The sequence below is a fragment of the Panthera pardus genome, unplaced genomic scaffold, assembly GCF_024362965.1.
Source record: "Panthera pardus isolate Hobbes unplaced genomic scaffold, ASM2436296v1 HiC_scaffold_22, whole genome shotgun sequence".
In the NCBI taxonomy this organism is placed as follows: domain Eukaryota; kingdom Metazoa; phylum Chordata; class Mammalia; order Carnivora; family Felidae; genus Panthera; species Panthera pardus.
The window spans coordinates 60,897,061-60,917,873 of record NW_026526788.1 but is presented as its reverse complement, the minus strand read 5'-3'; the positions used below and the strand labels follow the sequence as shown (position 1 = coordinate 60,917,873).

The 20,813-nt window shown below is 40.5% G+C and overlaps 3 protein-coding genes across 6 annotated transcripts in view; 1 reads left to right on the top strand and 2 right to left on the bottom strand.

Annotated features, from left to right (window-relative positions):
- PDCD11 (programmed cell death 11) overlaps positions 1-864 on the bottom strand; it is a 43,309-nt gene extending 42,445 nt beyond the window's left edge. Inside the window, exon 1 of one of the 2 annotated variants that reach the window (XM_019459308.2) lies at positions 692-864. The gene's annotated coding sequence lies outside the window, so the exon portion shown is untranslated. The remainder of the gene's footprint in view (positions 1-691) is intronic. The other variant, XM_019459307.2, reaches the window with a different exon arrangement.
- A 47-nt stretch (positions 865-911) lies between these two features.
- Positions 912-6,185, top strand: ATP5MK (ATP synthase membrane subunit k). 3 transcript variants are annotated; one of them, XM_019459318.2, is made up of 5 exons: positions 954-1,044; positions 1,577-1,707; positions 4,072-4,167; positions 4,256-4,348; positions 6,082-6,185. In XM_019459318.2, exons 3-4 carry the CDS (start codon positions 4,081-4,083, stop codon positions 4,343-4,345), a joined length of 177 nt encoding a protein of 58 aa, XP_019314863.1. In that variant the 5' UTR covers positions 954-1,044; positions 1,577-1,707; positions 4,072-4,080; the 3' UTR covers positions 4,346-4,348; positions 6,082-6,185. The 3 variants fall into 3 exon arrangements, with proteins under 3 accessions (XP_019314861.1, XP_019314862.1, XP_019314863.1); XM_019459316.2 differs by lacking the exon at positions 1,577-1,707 and having other exon boundaries at positions 912-1,044; XM_019459317.2 differs by lacking the exon at positions 1,577-1,707 and having other exon boundaries at positions 912-1,044; positions 4,256-4,371.
- Positions 6,183-20,445, bottom strand: TAF5 (TATA-box binding protein associated factor 5). Its single transcript, XM_019459309.2, has 11 exons — positions 19,867-20,445; positions 17,323-17,560; positions 13,268-13,583; positions 12,337-12,500; positions 12,098-12,233; positions 11,335-11,455; positions 10,322-10,451; positions 8,632-8,796; positions 7,851-8,028; positions 7,512-7,689; positions 6,183-7,228 (listed from the first exon to the last, which is right to left on the bottom strand). Exons 1-11 carry the CDS (start codon positions 20,426-20,428, stop codon positions 7,011-7,013), a joined length of 2,406 nt encoding a protein of 801 aa, XP_019314854.1. The 5' UTR covers positions 20,429-20,445; the 3' UTR covers positions 6,183-7,010.
- Between the last annotated feature and the right edge of the window lie 368 nt (positions 20,446-20,813).

Here is a 20,813-nt window from a genome sequence, read left to right as displayed (position 1 = left end):
TAATAATCCCAGTTAAATTGTAGAACACAGGTGGGCTTTTTTTGTGAAAGATTTTGAATTAGACAGGAATAGTTTAATGTCTACTTCGATTAAGTCAGAGTCTTAATTAAGGGAAGAAAGAGAACAGCAATCAAAAATATACTGCAGGCTATAAATTGGACAGGAAGAGAGACAGGACTGAAGGAAAGTAAACAGTGCAAGTCAATTGCAGTAGAGAGACACCATGCGAATGAGAACCAGGTATAAGAGAGAACGGAAGATAGGAGAGATTTAGTTGTGAGAGACACTTGGTATAAGGATCTAAAAAGGCTTTAAACTGTAGAAGAGGTGAAGACCCACTGGGAGGCTTGGATTTGGAATCAGGAATAGGTGGGTCAATGTTTCCTAGAAATAGGAAAGAACCGAGAAGTCTAGTTTGCAGGCAATTTGACCTTAATCTCACTTCAGACAACGGGAAACTGAAGCTTCAAAGAGGCGATGCAGCAGCATAGAAGGAACTTAAGCAATTTGCCAGGGACAAAGCCTGATGTTACAGGGACCACTCGAGTAGAGCCAGCTTCTGAGCTGGGCTGGGGTGGCCGAACCACTCACCCAACCCTGTAGGTCCATGGGAGGGACCCAGAAGACCTAGCCCTGGGACAGTCCTGGAAGCCACGAGGTTTCCTCCTTTCTCGCCCTCGTCCTCGCTTACCAGCCCCGCGACGCCAGCACCTCTGTACTTCCGAGCCGGTATCACTGGAGACACACGCGGAGACCAGCACACCCACATGCCACCACAGCTCCCCGCGGAAGCGAGGGCGGGCCTAACGCCCTACTTCCGTTACCATGCTCGGTTCTTCAGAACGGGGTTGTGCGGGAAGGGGGAGAGAGATTTAGAGACAGGAAGCGGAAGGGCGGGACTCCGAGCCGTAGCCAATCGTCACTGAAGGCTGAGTTTCTGTGGCCTGTTGAACGCGGGCGGGGGGAGGTGGCTTCTTCCGGCCGGTGGCGGGGTAGCTGCGTAGGTCGAAGGACACAGCCGGCGGAATTGGTGTCTTTTGCAAGGTCGGTGTGTGGAGGGGAACCCGGGCTCAGGCCTTAAACCTCCGCTTTGCGGGGCCGGCATAAAAATCCCACCGTTCCTGATCCGGGAACACCGCTAGGTTTTCACTTTCGGGTGCGAGAAGGGTGGAGAATGGAAAAGAAATTAGACATAACGAGGGCCGGGGCGCGAGGGGTCGGACTCGCCTGGAAAGCCTCGGGGCGAGACGGATAGGAAATCCCAGAAGCTCCCAGGGTCCCCGAAGGCCCTTAAATTGTATCTTACAATGGAGGACAACGAGGCCCGCAGCGAAGGGAGTCCCCCAAGGTCACCAGCGAAGTAATATTGAATGGAACTCGGGCCTGTGGCCCAATTAACCTCTTCCTCTGTGCCCATAGCAGTTTGCTTCCACTGTGCGGTGCTTAGGGAGCTGACGAGCAAGGTCTCCTTTAGCTGCGCTGCAGCCTTTGTCAAAGCGAGAGTGTGTGTGGCCCGGCCCCTGCAGTTCACCAGGCCCGCAGTAACCGGGTTAGATTTCAGTTTATGTCCGATCAGCCGGAAGGCCTTTCCTAGGAGGTAGCCAGAACAGAGAGAGCTGTACACTCCTTGAAGTGCAAGAGGCTGCTTCTGGTCCCCGAGTGGCTCTCGACCTTGCCTCCTTTTACCTCGTGATCTCACCATTCCAGGTAGGTGTCCAGTCAGACAGGAAAATTGCAGTTTCAAGAAACAGAGAAAGTAGGGAGGGCAGTTGGTCACTTCGGGCCTTTTCTGAAATGCCCATTTTCACAGGTGAAAAAAGACGTGGAAGGCTTAATGTTTAACAAAGGTGGCCCGGTTAATTAGAAACAAGAGCAAGACCCCTTGCTTAGGTTTCTCCACGGGCTACCATTTAACAATTAGTACATTATTAGTCTTAAGTAATTTCCTCCATTATTATTATGGCTTCCTAAACTTTGTAGGATTTAAAAAGGAATAAGGTTTCAGTGTCAGTTATTCCATAAAGGGTGCTCTAGCACAAGGGTTCCTGATATTTGTCCAAAAGTAACCTGCGGTTTGCTGAAGGGCGCAGACCCAAGTGCTTGTAGGCTTTTCTCCAATTGTTTATTTCACCAGCAACCTTTTACTCTTCACTCCTGCTTCCCTCTCACGTGAGCTTCACAAGAGTCTTAAGACCCAGACTAAATTTCAGTTCCTATGCCATGCCCTTCCTTGCAGTCAAAATTAGTCTTCTGTGGAACATCCCAGCCTTCCTCCTATAAAGTGTACAGAGAAATTTAAACTACTTTAGTATTGTTTCATTTGGACACCACACCCTCTTAAAACTTTTTGTTAGGCACAAGGTCATGGGGTTATCAGTTAATAATTTGATAAAGTTAAGCTTCTGTTTTATGTAGGGTTTCTCCTAGAAACCTACTTAATACCGTAAGAATCCAAAAGTGTAGGGGCGCCTGGGTGGCTCAGTCGGTTAAGCGGCCGACTTCGGCTCAGGTCATGATCTCACGGTCCGTGAGTTCGAGCCCCGCGTCGGGCTCTGTGCTGACAGCTCAGACAGCCTGGAGCCTGTTTCGGATTCTATGTCTCCCTCTTTCTGACCCTCCCCCATTCATGCTCTGTCTCTCTCTGTCTCAAAAATAAATGTTAAAAAAATATATATATATTTTTTTAAATAAAAAAAGAATCCAAAAGTGTATCATGAAGATGAATGCGGGGGAAAAATATGCCTTTAATAAGTCTAGTAAAAGGAAACAGTTAATATAAGAGCTACATTATAAAGATTTACTTTAATGGAGATTTTCCTACTTGAGCTGGAAAGGCCAAGGCCCCAGAGGGGGCTCACGGAAGTTTGGATTTCCTTCATTGTTCCAAGAACCTTATTGAAACAGTGTTCAGAATTACGGTCATTTGTCCAAATTTTCATTGCCAATTCTATGCACATGAAAGCCTCTGAAGGCCTTTGAATGGTAAACTGGTGAGTGCCAGTTTCCATAGCAACGACTTCCTCGCAGTTCTCTCCCTCTTCATTTCATCAAGAGCCAGCTGAGTCACTGCCACTGCCTACCAATCTCGACCGGACCTCGACCGGCTCGTCTATGTTGCCAATCGACTCGGCGTGGCGTCGGTCGTGGTAGATAGGCGGTCACACATACGAATTTTCAAGTGTTTTGGTGACCTTTGAATGTGCCTTTGTTATTTTTTATTATAACAAATATATGCCTGTGTAAAATATAGGTACTATAGATATAAGTCTTCCTAAAAGCTTGCATATTTTTCCAGAGTTTTTTTCCTACATAATTACTAACAAGTACTTGGTTTTCTATTCCTGCAGTGTCTTTCAAACTTTAGCTTACATCAGAAACGCCTAGAGGGCATATTAAAACAGATTGCTGGGCCCCAGAATTTCTGATTGAATAGGCCTCTGATCCCTCCTCTTCCTTCCCATACGGGACAAATTGTGAAAGGGGTTGTGAATTGAGCTGTTTTGTTGATGGTTACCCTTCTGAGAAACTTTGAAATGTATCACAAGCTCCAACTTGACTCTTAAAACTGATTGATTCCATGCACGATGTAACATGGTATAGCTAGAGCCAGGAATGAAAATATCGAGCAGCATTGGGTTAGAGGGTGGACTTAGAGAATACTGTATTTTCTTCCTGTGCTGGGTGATTTGATGTATCTTCTGGAATGTTGTATAGTAGCAACCAAGGCAAAGTCTTCTTTCTGAAATGTAGTCTTATCAGTAAGGCTTTTTCCACCATCTTTACTGCTACTGTGTTGGGCAAGACATATGTAAAAATTTATAATACTTCTGTGCAATGACTTTTCAGGTTTTTAAACTAGAAAAAAAAAAGTGGGGAGTGAAGGCGCCTGACTGGCTCAGTCAGTGGAGCATGCAACTCTTGATCTCGGTTGTGAGCTAGAGTCCCATGTTGGGTGTAGAGATTACTTTAAAAAAATAAAATCTTTAAATTAAAAAAAATATTTTTTCTTTTAAATTGGATCCAACCCATTTATTGTTGCTTTTTTCTTTTTTTCTTTTTTTTTAAAAAAAGATTGAAATCATGGCAGGACCAGAAACTGATGCCCAATTCCAATTCACTGGTATCAAAAAATATTTCAACTCTTACACTCTCACAGGTAGAATGAATGTGAGTATTAATGATACCTTTCAGCAATTATGTTTTAGAATAATAGAGATGGCAATGGCTCTTGTTTACTTTGTCCTTTCTTTTTTAGTGTGTACTGGCCACATATGGAGGCATCGCTTTGATGGTCTTGTACTTCAAGTTAAGGTCTAAAAAAACACCAGCTGTGAAAGCAACATAAACAGTAAGGAGTTTACATTTAAGTTTGTAAGTTAGACATTTTGTTGTTAGCATTTTTCCCTCACTATGAAAGTAAATAGTTGTCGTTGTGCAAAATTATATACAAGAAAAAGAGGAAAGTATTGTTCATATCCCATTACCATGACGATTTTTGTTAACATTTTGGTTTGGCTTTTTGTTTTTTTTTATTTGGTTTCCAGTGGCTATGAATCATGTCTGTAATACTGTCTTATAGCAAATATGTTATCTATTATTTGAATGCATGAGTGTTTATGGATATATGATTTTTGAGAGAGAGAGAAAGAGGGCACAAGTGAGAGAGGATCAGAGAGAGAATCCCAGGAAGGGCAGAGACAGAAGTGGGACTCACCTGAAGCAGGTGGGACTCGCCTGATGTGGGACTGAAACTCACAAACCATGAAATCATGACCGGAGCCAAAGTCAGATGCTTGACTGGGCCACCCAGGCGCCCTGTGATATATGATTTATATGTTTCCTGTTAGAATTTTTCAAATATAAATAACATTACATTGAACACTTTTGAGCGTGAAATGTTGTATGATTGTTTTAGGCTTAAGTGCTTTTCCAAAGGTTGTGGGGCACCCAGCTTAGTATGAGAGTATCTCTTTTGGACTAGCCAATGTTGAATAATAATCAGTTTCTGATTTTTGCTCATTTGATGAGTGAAAATACTTTGTCTCTTTTAAGTTGATTTATTTTGCACTCCTAATCCAACGAGCAGGGGAGGGACAGAGAGAGAGAATCCCAAGCAGACCCCACGCTGCCAGCATGGACCCCATGTGGGGCTGGAACCCTAAAACTGTCAGATCATGACCTGAGCCAAAACCAGGGATCAGTCACTTAACCGACTGAGCCACCCAGGCACCTCTAATTTGTCTCTTTAATGAAACTACATTTTTTCCATTTGTTTGGCATTTGTATTTTTCTTAACATCCTCTTCATTTGTTTTTCTCATTTAACAATTGTGAAGTCTTTGTGAAGACTTTCTCTTATATAATCTGTAATAATTATTAGCCAACCTTTTAAATACATTACAAATCTATCTTTTGCTGGTTCTAATTTTTATATAAGCAATTTTATTTTTTCCTTAAATTCCCATAGATTTTATTTTCTTCTTATGGTGCCCCACAATCTCCATTTGCCCATGCTTAAGTGAATGAATATTTGTTTTGGTAGTAGATAATGTGCACAAAACCCAAAACCCAGATCTTTAATGTAACTCTCCACAGAAAGTTTTTCCTCTGATCATAAGGGTTTTTCCAGGTCAAAACTGTTGACTATTATTCCAGAATACAGTGGCCCATGGCTTATTCCTGACAAACAGATAGTATTTGCCCAGTTTTCCATTAGGTACCTCCCAACTTTGGGAGGGTGGTAGTATTATTCTCATTATAAATATGGAGAAATTTTATCTCTGATACTAAGTAACAGATTACTTTCCACTATTTAAAATGTTACTTTGCACCTAGACTTTTCCAATAGCATACGTTCAGTATCATAGTGAATTCGTAGCAGCTCTTTTGTTAAAGGTGAAATGTTAGGTTAAATTGTATTAAGCTGAGAGACATCTTCATTTTGGGGTGGTTACTGACTCTGAGAATCTCATGAATTTGCATTCAATTTCAGGGGCTTCATGGATAGTCCTTATAATTACTGACTGTCTTAAAAGTAGGGTTGAGCACAATTGTGTCTAAACTATTTTTGTTTTGTTTATAGGATTTTAAAGTGTACCTCATCTGTTAAGTTCCCATGCCTGGAGAAGCTAATGTCAACTCATCATATGATACTCAATTTGTACAATAAATTATGAACCTGGAAAAGCTGGTTGTCTTTATTTACAAGATATCAAAAATATAAAAACTGTACAAAATGCAACGAAGGCAAAAAACTGGCAGTGACTTGGTCTAAATCTTTTAGTTTCCCAAAGCAAGGCTCAGTACTGGAGGTAAGCAACTGAAATGTCTGTCTGACTTCAAGTGTACTAGGTTGTATGTAGTTGTTTTAGCTGAAGTAGAACATGGAAGCTAAATTTCTTCACCTGGTTTATAGAGTGGGTGCACTCATAATCCAACAGTTACAAATTCAGATGGCATTGGATGGTTGTACTTCATCTAGTACTTAGAAAGGAACTGTAGTTCACCCTACCCAGTAACGTACATTCCACTAGTCATGGGCCAAGCAAAAAGGTTAGTGGATCATTTAACATAGTACTTGAGTGCCATACAGTAACTACATTTTTACAGCAGAAACATACATGCTCATAGAGTTCTTCAGCTAAAATTCAAGATGGTATTATATTACTTGATTTGAATCTTGAAGCAGGATGAATTATTGTAATTGATTTTTTTCTAAACATAATAAATTAAAATAGCATTTGAACAGAAAATGCATAGTTTCCACACAATCCAAAGCACCATAAATGTCCCCTCCACGAACATAATACCTCTTATTCAACTAACGGAAATTAGTTAAATGTGGTTGCTATAGAAATGTGGAACTGTCCTGTTCAGATTTTTCAAGCAGCATCCTTCCAGATCCATATAGACAAAACATTCTTTGTAGCTTAAATATTAATCACTGAGGTATTTGCTTTTAGTCTCCCTTTTTCAAACCGTAGCTTCCAAAAGGTCTTTAATACCGATGGTTTATTGCGGACTATAAGCTCCTGCAGCTAGAACCAAGTTTCTTCGAGTAAAATGGAGGTGTACAACTGGCGTTGATTTGGTCATATATGTTCCCAGCAATAACTCCTGTGAATTCTCAGGTAAATTTATATGCCCAGTGGCTGTAGTAAAGTCATCGGTCTCTAAATCTTCAAATGCTTTGACAGCATCCCATAACCGGACTGTATTATCCATCGAACCTACAGGGAAATCAAAGGAAACCATTTAGTAGCATCTACCATATTTAGATTCTGACATTTTGTCAAATATACTTCCTATATTTACTGTATATTTCTGGTGAACAAAATCTACTTGATTAATAACTCTTCCTTCTAAAGGACCATTCAAGCAGTTTAACCTGAGAAGTCAACACACATGTTGACTGGAATCATGGCTAAGAGAAGCAAAACCTAACATAGTCAATACTCCTGTTTCATTTCAACATACCATCCCTTTACCACAAAGTCATTTCTAGTCATTTACCTGATGCCAAAATTTCACCATCTCTACTAAACCTAAGTGAACAAACTGTATCAGTGTGGCCTTTTAATTCTCCAACCATCAAACCATGTCCAATATCCCAAAGGAGTACTCTGCCATCCGTTGCTCCTGTAGCCAGGAATCTCCCATTGGGAGAAAATGTCAAGGAATGAATTGGTCCCTAGAAAAGAAGTCCATAGAAATAACCAAAAGGTTAAAAAATGAGAAAATAAGACAAAGCTAGAATTTTAAAGCTTAGTGGAATGAGTAGTTTCTTTAAAATGTGTCACTGGTTAATTTTTAAAATATTCTCTCAGAAGCAAACTTGTATGTGTAAAATACCTTGTGTCCAGTGAATATCCTTACACAGTTCCCATTCAGGACATCCCAGAGTCGCACAGTTCTGTCTGCAGAGCCCGTAGCAACATAATTAGAATTTGGATGGAATCTAGTACAATTCACATCAGCAAGATGGCCAGCAAATATCCTTAAAGGCTGATAGTGGTCAGTAGCCCAGAGCCTTTTAAAAAATACATTGAACGCAACAAATGATAGTTAATAGTTAACTACCAAAATTCAAACATAAATAATAGAAACACCATGTGAAATGTTAGCTCCAAATGGGGGACCCTTCACTAGCTACCTGACTGAGGTAAAGAAAATGGAATGACTGAGACGAAATTTTTTTTTAATTCTGTAGTTCTCTGTACCCCCCTTTATCCCAATTCCTAGTCTAACCTATAGAAAAGTATTTTTCCCTAGTTTTGGCTTCCACAAAATTAGTTTCTAATCTGAGTTACCTCATCCTGAACAAGAGATCACAAGAAAACAGGGGCACACATAATGGTTGTGAAAGACAAGGTTTAGCATCTAGCTAAGGGAGGGGCTGGAAGCATGTTAATAAGCTAGCTTGAGGAAAAAAAGCAGGACTCTTAATCTTGGTATAGACATAACTGCAGTCATAGTAATACTTCTCCCAAATTCATTTTCAAATAAGGAGCTATAAACATTGACACTCTTGAAAAGTTGATCCCAAATAATAGGAGTGAAAATGAGTTTGGCTGGAGTTTGTAATTCCCAAAAAGTAACCATTCTGCCAGTCATAAGATCACAATGTTCTTACCGAGCTACTCGATCATGGCCCCCTGACACAAAATAATAGCCATATGGGGAAAACTGTGTGTCCCATACTGGGTAGTTGTGTCCTTTATATCCCACCAAGCAAGTAAATGTTTGAAGACTCCACAATCTAACAGTCCCATCCTCTGAAGAAGAAAGCAAGTAGTTCCTGCAAGAAGAGAAGGTTAATACATTTGACTCCCAGCATAACTTAGTTACCTGTCCAGTTTCTCTGTACATTTGAGTATGTTAAATAACAGCTGAGACATCTCACTTTTACTTCATACATGGAATTCACAGTAGATAACAAAAGTTGAAAGTACTAACCAAACTAACATTAGCTGTGACACTATACATCTAGGCACCTACTGAATGAGGTTACGTTATTTTTAAAAGTATATTGGAAAAGTCACAGTTCTTATAAAAAATTATACCAAAGAGTACCAACAAAAAACATGGTCAAGAAGTTCAATTGAGAAAAACAGAAATGTGATACGAGATGTTACTTAAAATTCAACAATTTTTTACTTTAAAATGAAGATGCTATTTTCCTATCCTGTATGACTTAATATAAGCATTTAAAAGAAGTGTCTTGGGGCGCCTGGGTGGCTCAGTCAGTTAAGCGTCCAACTTCGGCTCAGGTCATGATCTCGCGGTTCGTGAGTTCAAGCCCCACGTCAGGCTCTGTGCTGATGGCTCAGAGCCTGGAGCCTGTTTCAGATTCTGTGTCTCCTTCTCTCTCTGACCCTCCCCCGTTCATGCTGTCTCTCTCTGTCTCAAAAATAAATAAACGTTAAAAAAAACTTTTTTAAGTAGGCTTCACACCCAGCACAGAACCCAATGCAGGGCTTGAACTCACGACCCTGAGAGCAAGACCTGAACTGAGCTCAAGAGTCAGGACGCTTAAACTGACTGAGCCACCCAGATGCCCCAAAAGGAAGTGTCTTTTCAACAACAAAAAAAAACAAAAACGAAAACACTATAGCCCTGTAAATAATAGTTTACCCTTCTCAGAGATAAATACAAAAGCTGAACAACTCAGAAAGTTATGGTTTTCACTGAAATCAGAGGTTTCCCTCCGGTAAAAATGTTTCATCTGTCTAAACCCTATCAAAGTTTCATTCTCAAGGTTTCATAAAGATGAAAATCTTAGTGGACTGAAAGCTATTATCCAAGTAAGATACAAATGGTATTATAAAATTCCCTTCCATTTCTACAGAATGTCAGAGATCATGAAAAATAAGTAAATACCTATTTGTGGGTTTCAAATTCCCTTTTCAGTATCCTTAGTTCTTTTGATTATACAAATTCTTCAACTGACATCTAATAACCTTTAATATCAGGAATTTGTTCAGAATTTGGAGATGATGGAATATGGCAGTAGCCACAAACCCAAGACAAGAACCCAAAGAAGCAATTCACCTCCTATCGGGGTTATACAAAAACTAAAGCCAATTTTTAAGGCCAACAAACCTGGAAGCCGTGCATCTCGAGTCTATAAATTTAGGTATAAAGTTGCTACTTTGTATACCAATACCCCAAGTTGAATTAGCAAATGGCAAGAGTCTAACAGATAATGCGTGAGAGGCAACCATGAGATTTTTCTAACAGAATTTTTCCCGTTTCCAGTACTTAACTTTTATAATCTCAAATTTTATAATGCAGCAGTATTTCATTTTTTGTTTGTATTTTACCTATCTGGACTGAAGCTGGCTCCATAGACAGGTCCGCTGTGACCATACAAAATCTTCAACTCACTTGCTGTTTTCTCATCCATTATTCTTTCTAAGACATCATCTGATTCCTTGTCTATGAGGCTAAGATCTAAAATGGTGCAGAAATACTGATTTTTAAAACCACATTCACTTAAAAAGTATATTCATTAGAACATTTTAAGGCAATCAAATCATTGTTTAGGAGAAGAACTAACATTTGAACAGCTCCTCTTACATACCAACCACTGCTAATACCTCTAAATTAGGTGGTATCAGCCCAGTGTATAGAAGAGGAAACTGAGGTTCAGGATAGTTAAAAATTTGCCAGAGTGCACAGAGCTACTCCATGTGGGAACTATGATTGAAACTCAAAGTAACCACTCTATCATAATGTTCTACACAAATGAAAACTATAGAAATATTAAAAATTTTTTGAAAATGTATTCTCTTGTTTAAACAATACATTTAGCAAGAAACTTTCTTTAAAGTGAAATCCTAACCCTATTTCTTTTTTAGCCATTTTTATGTTTAAAACAGAAAGTACAATCCCAGTATTTACTTTAAAGGCATGTTTTAAATTAACAGGCAGTCATAAAAGTAGATTTTTAACCTTAAGGAGTTTTCCAACCCAATCCTCTCATCCTACAGATGAGAAAACTGAGGCCTAGAGAAGTTAAACCGGTCTAGTACCCCTGTCTCCTAATTGCCACTCCAATGCACTTTTCACTGTTGGGAACATTAGCATTTTTTTGTTGTTGTTGTTGTTTTGTTTTTAAGTAAGCTCCATGCCCAACATGGAGCTTGAACTCACAACCCTGAGATCAAGTGTCACATGCTCCACCGACTGAGCCAGCCAGGCACCCTGGGAATGTTAACATTTTGAGTTAAAGTGAAATTCTGCTAAGATCACAGTCTCTTGTGTTATATTCCCTGAATTCCAGATTGGTGTAAACTAAGGACAAGTTCACATCCTAACAGGTCATCTCAGTTACCTGCTGCCTGTTTAACACTACGAAGCTTTTTGGGTGTCACAGACCACACTCTAACAGTTGAATCTGCAAAACCTCCAGCAATCAAACTAGAATCATCAGTGACATCCACTGCAGTGAGGCCCTGCCAATGAAAAAATAAAAACTTTGTACTAAACAATAATGTCTTAGGGGGAAAAAATTACAATTACATGTTAGAGAATACATAATGATAGCTCTTTTTCTCATATAAAATACCATTAGAGATTTCATTCTCCAAGGAAACCCACTGTTTGAAAGTATTTACTTTGAGAACACGTCATCATTCACCCCTTTACGCCCTCCAAATTAGGAGCACATGATACAAAGAAAACGTTAGTCATTTTTGTACTTTGCTAATTATATCCTCAAAAGATTATAAACAATCTATAAAGACAGAATCCTTAATAAAAAGTATTAAGTTTATTAAGTAGGTAAGCCAAGTTAAAGAGAGATTAACTACACAGTTTCCTCCTCAAAGACAAGCAGAATTATAATCAGTGAAACAACACACACATAACCAAGATTCTGGCATCTACAAGTTGCTAAAGGTCTTTTCAACATTGCCTTCTAGCTATTCCAAGCAGCGTCCAATTATCCTTGTCTAACTTCTGTCTTTAAGCTATATTTACATCAAGAGTTTAAAAAAGAAAACTCCGTTTAAGTTAACACATCTAGGTTTCTTTTAATGGTAAGTCACCATTTTACATGCCTCTCCAGGCAGAAATTGCGCAACGATCTCACCAACCTGGTAAGCATTGAGGAATGTATAGAAACAAATGGAGGGTAAACAGTCTGGACCAAGGCGTACTCGTTTGGTGGTTTCTTTCATATTCATTATCTTATCCAACTTATCTGAATCTTTCAACTCGGGAAGAGGGATTCTGTAAAAGAAAAACAGACTGAAAAGTACTCTGAATTACTGAATTCTCTACAACAATATATCACCTTATACCTCTACACATGTTCCTGAAGTTTTTTCCTCACCTGTTTTGAGGTGGAGCATTGGGATCTTGTTTTTTGCTTTTGGACCCAATACTATCTTTTTTAGGTTTCTTCTTTTTAGGTTTTCCTTCTTCATTTTCTCCTTCTTCATCTTCATCATCCAAAGGTACCTCAATTTCTGGTTCTTTTAATAAGCCAAAAAATACCTAGAAGTCAAACACGCCAACATTTTTGAAATGAGTATTTCACTCATTGATATATCCTTTTCATATCTTGATAGGATGAATCACAATTACAATACAGTAATTTATATCCTGAAGCAGATTCTGTAGTTTTCTACCCAATAGCCAATCCCTCTTCCTTACTAACAGAACCCTGATTTTGCTGGAACAGCAATATGCTCAGTGAAATAATTTCTGTTCCCAGAATCCTTTGCAGCTAGGAATAGCCATATAATGTCATTCTGGCCAATAGATGAACCCACAAATATACTGGGTAAGATTTTAGGAAGAAAATATTGTTTTCCTGATAACAAAAGAGATTTAGCAGGGATATGCCTTCTGTCCTCCCCCTTCAGGCTTCCTGGAATGTAGGTGCAGTGCTGGAGCTGCAACAGCCATCTGTGAGCACAAAGAAGAAAGCCACATTCTAAAGATGGTGGAGCAGAAACTAGAAGGAGCCAGGCTCCTTGATGGCACTGTGGAGCCCTCATGCGAGTCCAAGAGGGCTTTTCTCTGCAATTCATTATATGTATGCAAAATCCCTCACTTGTTTCAGCCACTGTAGTCAGGGTTCTGTTCAATGCAACCATTCCCAAATTCTCATCTATACAGCATCCTTAGATCATGAAACTTAGTATATAGTGTACAATTATTCCCAAACTAGCTATAAGAAAAATGTGTAAATTATGGAGATGGAAATGCTACAGTTTTTCATAATCTGCATTACATAGTTCTTAGGTTTATTCCCATACCTTTGACTTGTTTGCCTCTCGTTTAGCCTCTCCTGCCAAACTTCCCACCATCGCATCTATCTGTTGCTTACTACGCGGCATCCCATCAAAGATGTCAATGTAGAGGTGCTCCTGAACTATGTTCCATATCTGATTGTTCTGTTTCTCCTGAAGATGCCTCTTCAAGAGTTGGTACGAGTCACGGGAAATACGCAGAACAAATTTACTTGTTCGAAAATCCAACATGGTCTCATTCCCTTTCATGTGTTCCTTTTTGGTAAGACTAGATAATACTCGTAGGTCATCCTGGTAATAACATTCCTGATCTCCATGGAACCTGTTTCAGTGATTTTAAAAAGTCATTTTTCAATGTAATCATTAAGGGATCTTTTCTCCCCCATATATTTATAAACATCCCAGAATATTTTCAATGTAGCAGTCTGAATAATCCTGGACTAAGCTACAGGATCAGAAGTAACTCATTTCAAAATGATTACAATTCAGTTTCTGAATTCATCCTGAAATTTAAAAATTTTAATTCTCTAATGAAATGTATCATTAACATTTTAAGAGAATCTGAAATAAATACCTTAAGTGAATGAAACATATCTACCACTGGTAAACATATGAATTAGAATTCTTGCTTTACTAAATTTTATGTCCTCTCAAAACCCACTTTTAAAAACTTTTTATTATGGAAAGTTCTGAACATACACAATAGAAACTAGTATAATTAACTCAATGAACCTATCACTCAGCTTCTTAACAATAATCAATACATGTCATCCTCATAAAACTCACCCATTTTCAATGATTTCTTATATTCTTAATACCAGACATATTTATTAAACATCAGTATAATAATATAACTAAAGGACAAACAAATGTGGATGCCAAAGAATGAACACTTCCATTTACTCACCATTACCAAAGGTAATTAAGTAAAGCTTTCAGCCTTGGTGACAATTAGTAAATTTAAATGTACTTTTGTTTCTACAAATCTCAATTTTCCTGATAAAGTAAAATTAAAGATTATATATTTGGCACTCACTAAGAGCAGCAAACAATGCAAAAACAATTAGAGAACAATGACTAAACATAATAATATAATCTAGCTCTGATAAACAGTCAATACATTCCTAAACTGTTACCTGTGTTACCCTGCTATGACTCGTCAAGACATGAACTAAGGTTTCTGTCAAGATTTGAGTGAAATTAGGAATCTCAGCCTCTTGGTGTTCACATCGGTCACTGCCTGTAACCTCATCTGAGCATGGTGTCTGGGCAAGGGTTGAGACCGTCCATAACAAGGAGACAGAGTCCTCTGTGATATTCCAGCTTCCCACGTGAGGAGATGGCTACCCCATTAGACTGGGAGAGGAAGAGGTTTTTTGATGACAACACTGTAAGAAAAATTAGCTTACAGTAGAAGTTGTCATCATCAGCCTCTGTTCTTTTTTCAACAACACTGAGCTATAGAACGTTTACTTTATAACCTTCTATTAGGCATTTATACAATAACGAATGGCATAGAAGCTAGGGGTCCCAAGTTCTATTACTCATCTATTGCTATTACTTGTGTTATCTGACAAGTCCTGGCTTTTGGATCTATTGCTTGTACTAAAGTGCTCTCATTCAAACTGTTAAGTACCACCTCCTTTTTAAACACTCCTTTCTTTGGCTTCTTTTTTTTTTTTTTTAAGTTTTTAAATGTTCATTCATTTTTTTGAGAGAGAGAGAGACAGCACAAGCAGGGGAGGGGAAGAGATCTCGAACCACGAGATCCTGACCTGAGCCGCTTCACCAACTAAGCCACCCAGGCACCCCTCCTTTCTTTGGCTTCTAAAACTCAAAACCCTCTGCGCTTGCTTAGGCAGCACATATACAAAAACTCAATACCCTCCTGCTTTTCCTTCTACTTCTCTGACCTCTCCTTGCATACCTCTTCTACTTGGCCATCTCTTACACTCTTTTTCTATCTCTTCCACTCCAAATGCTGGAGTTCCCTAAGGCTCAGTACAGCCCTTTTATTGATTTACTTCATACTCCTACCCCCACCCCAGATGATCTCATCCATATCCATCAATATTATACACAACTGCAATTTATAGCTCCAGTCCCTACATCTCCTCTGAGCTCCAGAGCCTCATATATCATCCACCTATCAACTTGACATCTCTTAAATGAGTCAAAGGCATATTCAGATCTGAACTCAAGATTACTCCACAACCTGACAAACCAGGTCCTCTTCAAGGGTTTTCTATCTTAGCAAAGAGCACCCCTATCCAGGTGGGGGAGCCAGAAACCTAGGGGTTAGCAATAATGCCTTCATCTCCCTCACCTCCATATCCAATCCATCGCCAACTGCCTTACCAATATGTCTGCTTCCCTTCACAAACACTACTGCATCCTGGCCTAGTGTTTCTCAACAGAACAATTTGGGGCAAATAATTCTTTGCTTAGTGGGATTACACACACATATTAGAATATTTCGTATCCCTAAGCCACCTGCTCCTCCCCACCCTAGTCATTATGACAACCAAAACACCTCCACACATTTTCAAATAGCCCGGAGAAAGAAGGAATAATATTACCCCAAGTTGAGAACCACTAAAATAACCTCCAAAACTGGTCACTCTAGAGTCACTCTGTTTCTCTACCACTATCTATTTTCCCAACTGCATAAAGGTCCTTTCAAAATGCAAATTGGGGGGCGCTTGAGTGGCTCAGTCGGTTAAGTGTCTGACTTCGGCTCAGGTCATGATCTCATGGTTGGTGAATTTGAGCCCTGCGTCGGGCTCTGGGCTGACAGCTCAGAGCCTGGAACCTGCTCCAGATTCTGTGTCTCCCTCTGTCTGCCCCTCCACTGCTCGCACTCCGTCTCTCGTATTGTCTCAAAAATAAATAAATATTAAAAAAAATTTTTTTTAATGCAAATTGGGGTGTCTGGCTAGCTCAGTTGGTAGACCATGTAACTCTTTTTCTCAGGGTTGTGAGTTCGAGCCCCACTTTAGGCGAAGAGATTACTTTAAGAAAAAATAAAATTTAAAAAAAAAAAAAAAGCAAGTCTAATAATGACATGGTCCTTCAATGACCTTTGTAGCACAGACACCTCACTGTCCCCAAATATCCTTTTTTTTTCTTTATTCCTCCACAACAGAATACCTGAATATTAGATGAGCATATAAACACCTAGGCAAAGGCCACATTTCCTACCTCCCTTGTAGGTAAGTGTGGCCGTTGACTAATGACGTAAAAAAAAAAGTGCGTGCAACTTCCAGGAAGGATGTGTGCCCTCCCTGCTCACTGTAACACTGATGTGATGGCTTAGAACCAAAGAGCCATCTTGTGCCACAGGTGGAAGCTGCATGACAAGGGTGGTAGAACAACGAGATCGAGACAGCCTAAGTCCCTGGTGATCAAGGACTCCATGCCAGTCCTGGACTGCCCTACCTCTATGAGAGAGAAATAAACTTATCATATTTAAGCCTCTGCTGTTTGGGTTTTCAGCCATTCTTGGTCTAATCTAATCCTAACACCACTTTCTATTGCTCTTAGGATAAAAGCAAAAAATAAACTTTTAGTTTATTTATGCCATTATTGTTTTGAGTTTTCAGTGTATCTCAACCAAATCTAATCCTACTCAATGCACCCACTACTGCTCTCAGGATAAATAAAGACCCTCAACGTGGCCCAAAAACCTGCCTGTTCCAGCCCAGCTTAATGTTATACTATACCCAACCCCATATTCTGCGCCAGCCACGCTGGCCTTCTTTTATCTCTGTACCTACCATGATCCCTCCTGCCAGAGCTGTCACATATGCTTTTCCCTCTTCTCTTCATCTGGTAACTCCTACCCAATCTTCAGATCTTACCTCAAGCATCACTTCCTCTGGGAGCCTTCCCTGACTTCTCCAACTAGATCAAACCCCTTGTTTAGGTTCTCAGAGCACCAGGTACCTCTCCTTTATGAAATACTTTTGGAGTTACAATCTTACATTAGTGTGGTTACAGATGTGTATATACATTATATATATATATATGCTATATATATAATATATATAAAATTCACATACTTCTCAAAAAATGATTTTGCTTCATTCTCATGTTGATTGTAGACTAGTTCCAAGTACATGTGTACAAACAGAGGATAAAAGAGTTGGGATAATTCTGCCCGATGGCAGTCCAAAGAACATTCAATGAAGTGTTTCAGTCCACTATAGTATTCTTCATACATTGTGGGGTCTCCTTGTTGGTTGTAAGCTGATAGCACAGCACTGACATCCGGCTGGTCTTCTACAGCTACACTTCCAACTGTTTAAAACACAAAAAACAACTTTCAAGAAAATGGCCTGATAAGCACCAAATGACTAAGACTGTTTTGCTAAGGTCCAGAGGTAAATGGTTTCTCAAATGTTTGTCTCTCACCAAACTCTTCTCCAACACAATCACATGATCTTTCAATGAAATTTTCACCTTGTTTCAGTCACCCATCCAAAACTCCTTCGGCTTATCCATATCTTCTTGTTTTAATGTTAATGATTCTTTTTTAAATGTTTTTATTTATTTATTTTGAGAGAGAGAGCATGCGCACACACAGGAAAATACATGCATGCACAAGCACAGGAGGGGCAGAGAGGGAGGAAGAGAGAAAATACCAAGCAGGTTTCACACTGTCAGTGCAGAGCCCAATGTGGGGCTCGATCTATGACCTGAGCCAAAATCAACAGTCAGATGCTCAACCGACTTAGCCACCCAGGTGCCCCTCAGCTTGTCCATATCTTAAAATAAAAATTCCAAATCAATAACAAAACAGGTCAATATTTTTCCTGCAGCTACCTTTTTCTAAAGACAAATTTCATAAAACATGACATGTGCAAATCAAACAAGTATATTAATCTTCTCTCAAGGCTTAGTGTAAATGGCACCCACCACCACGAAGCCATGCCCTGAAATAACATTCCCAGCTCTCTGACCTATCTACATATTTTGTAACTTTCCTGTAACACATCCCGTCCTGTAGAATATGTGTACATCAATCACTCCTTACAAAATGCAAGCATTTTAAGGATGGGAAGGACTAGCCTTATTTATGTTTCCAACAGATAATTCAATTTTATATGCTTAAAATAATTCCCATAAACATTCCAGGGAAGAAAACATTAGTATTTGTTTGTAACGTAGCAACACCAAACAATGATACACCTGTCAATCTAATCAGCGTTTGATCGTTGGAAATTATACTACTGCTGTGTTCTTAAATGCACAAATGTTATAAGTTCTTTTGGTTACTGTAATGGCTTTTTTTCCTCCTTATTGGTTCCTGAATTTTGACAGATCAAGTTTCCAAAAAGATGAGATATTATAGAAAAATAATCAACATAATTTATCCATCTTATAGTTAATCCACAAAATTTAGCACTCAGAAAAGATTACTCTCAATCACAGTTTTGCACATTTCTATTTACAGGATACAATGCTATATTTTCATACTTCATGTCTGGCAATGCCGCAAAGATTGGGTTTCATAAATACAGGTTAATTTGGCTAGAGGCTCTACCCTGGGCAACTTAATTAAACAAACATTTATTATCAGCTCAGGATCACCTTTGAGACCTTATATTGTGTATGAATTTTACTGCATGGACTTTGCAACAACAGCTGCTAGGTAAAGGCTGGGAGGGAGGTCTCAGGTGATAGGTGCTAGACATAAACTTATCAGTACCAGGCATTTTATATACATATAATATCCGTATATATATAATATATACATATTATAGGTATGTATGTAGATACGTATGTATAGATATGTATGTATGTGTATATACCCATGTGTATATATGTATAACCCATTTAATAGAGAAAAAAAATTCAAACTCAGGAAGAATCAGCATCACATCACGCAAGTAAAAACAACAGAGACAGAATCCGAACCCCGGTCTGAACCTATTCCTAAATGAATGGTTCTCAAACTTTGCCATACATTAATACCCCTTGGAAACATATTTTCAAAAATGGAGATTCTTAAACTCCACCTCTACACGATCTGATTCACTAAGTCTGAAGTGATGCCCAGAAATCTGCATCCCCCTATAGGTTTACCACTAGTAACAACCTATATTTTGAGAAATACTGGCTGTTTGGTCCAAAGCAAAGGTCCGCTGGCCTCTCCCAGTTCGTTTTCTGATCTCCAAAATAGAGGTAATGTCTAGCTCACAGTGGAATTGTGAGAATTAAGATAGATCAAATATTTTAAGTAATTACTTAAAGAAGCTAGTACAGAAAGGTACAAATATTATTATTGTTAATGCAGACCTGCCAAGGCTCAAGAGCCCAAAAAAGAGGAAAGGGGCCAAAAGCCTGAAGGTCTTCGCCTCTTGGCGCCCACCTTCCCCAGACATCCCTCTGCTCAACAGCTCTCCTCAGCCTCTCTCTGGAACTGACAGCTCGGAAGAGGGTTTGACTGCGCAGCCGGCGCACTAGAGAAAGGGGCGGGCATGTGGTCCTAGAGGCGGGCCCAGGAAATTCAAAACAAGCCCGCAGAGGTGCAGGCCTGCCTGCCTCTGCCTTCCCGGCTTGCTCCCCTTCGTGCCCTACCTCCCCGGGACTCCGCGGCTCACCTTTCCCCGGAGCCGCAGGACCTGTCGCTAAGCCCGAGACGGCGGCGGCCCCCGAAGCACCGGTGCCCGGAGGGTCAGTGGCAGCGGGGCCGGGGGCCGAGGCTGTGACCCGGCTGAGAAGCGCGCTAGCCGCCTCAGCACCGGCGCCGTCCGCCTCTCCCGGGACTCCGGTGCCCGCCACTGCCTCCTCCAGCAGCCGGGCCTCACGGCGCAGCGCCTCTTCAGCCTCGCGGAGATTGCTCTGCCGCAGGAACTGCAGCACGGCCAGCAGAGTCTGTCGGTCGTGGGGAGCTCCGGCCTCCGGAGCAGCGGCGGGCACCGTGGCCGCCCCCGCCGGAGCAACGGCGGAGACAGCCACCGAGGGTTTGGGGGTCCCACCATCCCCGCCGGCCGACGACGACGCCGCCGCAACGTTCCCGCCGCCGCCGTTAGGGCCGTTGTTGGTAGTGCCGCCGCCACCCTCGCCAGCGCCGTCCCCCGCCTGCGGAGGTAGCAGCGTCGGCGGTCCCTCAGGCTCTAACTTGACCGCCACCTCCGTCTGCTCCTCCGCCAGCGCCGCCATCTTGCGGCTGAGCCACCTCGCGCCGTCAAGCGTGATTGCGTTTTCGCCACATGGAGGGCGGGGAGGAGCGTTTTACGACAGCTTGGGAAGGCAATATACGGCAGTAGGAGGGGCGAGAAAGAAGGCGAAAAAGAATGGGAACAAGAGCACTTTCAAAAGTGAGTGACAGAAAGGCAGGAAGTGGGAGGTGGCGACCGCCTATAGCATTTGCGTGTAATAATTACCGTTTATTTCAGACCAGCTATTTTTAGGCACTGTGAGAGATATTTTACATTTTATGACCTCCTTTAATTCAACAATCTTATAAGGGAGTGTTAGCCTCACTTTACAGGTGACTGAACCGAGACCCAAAGAGGTTAAAATAACTTGCCAAAGTCAGGCAAGA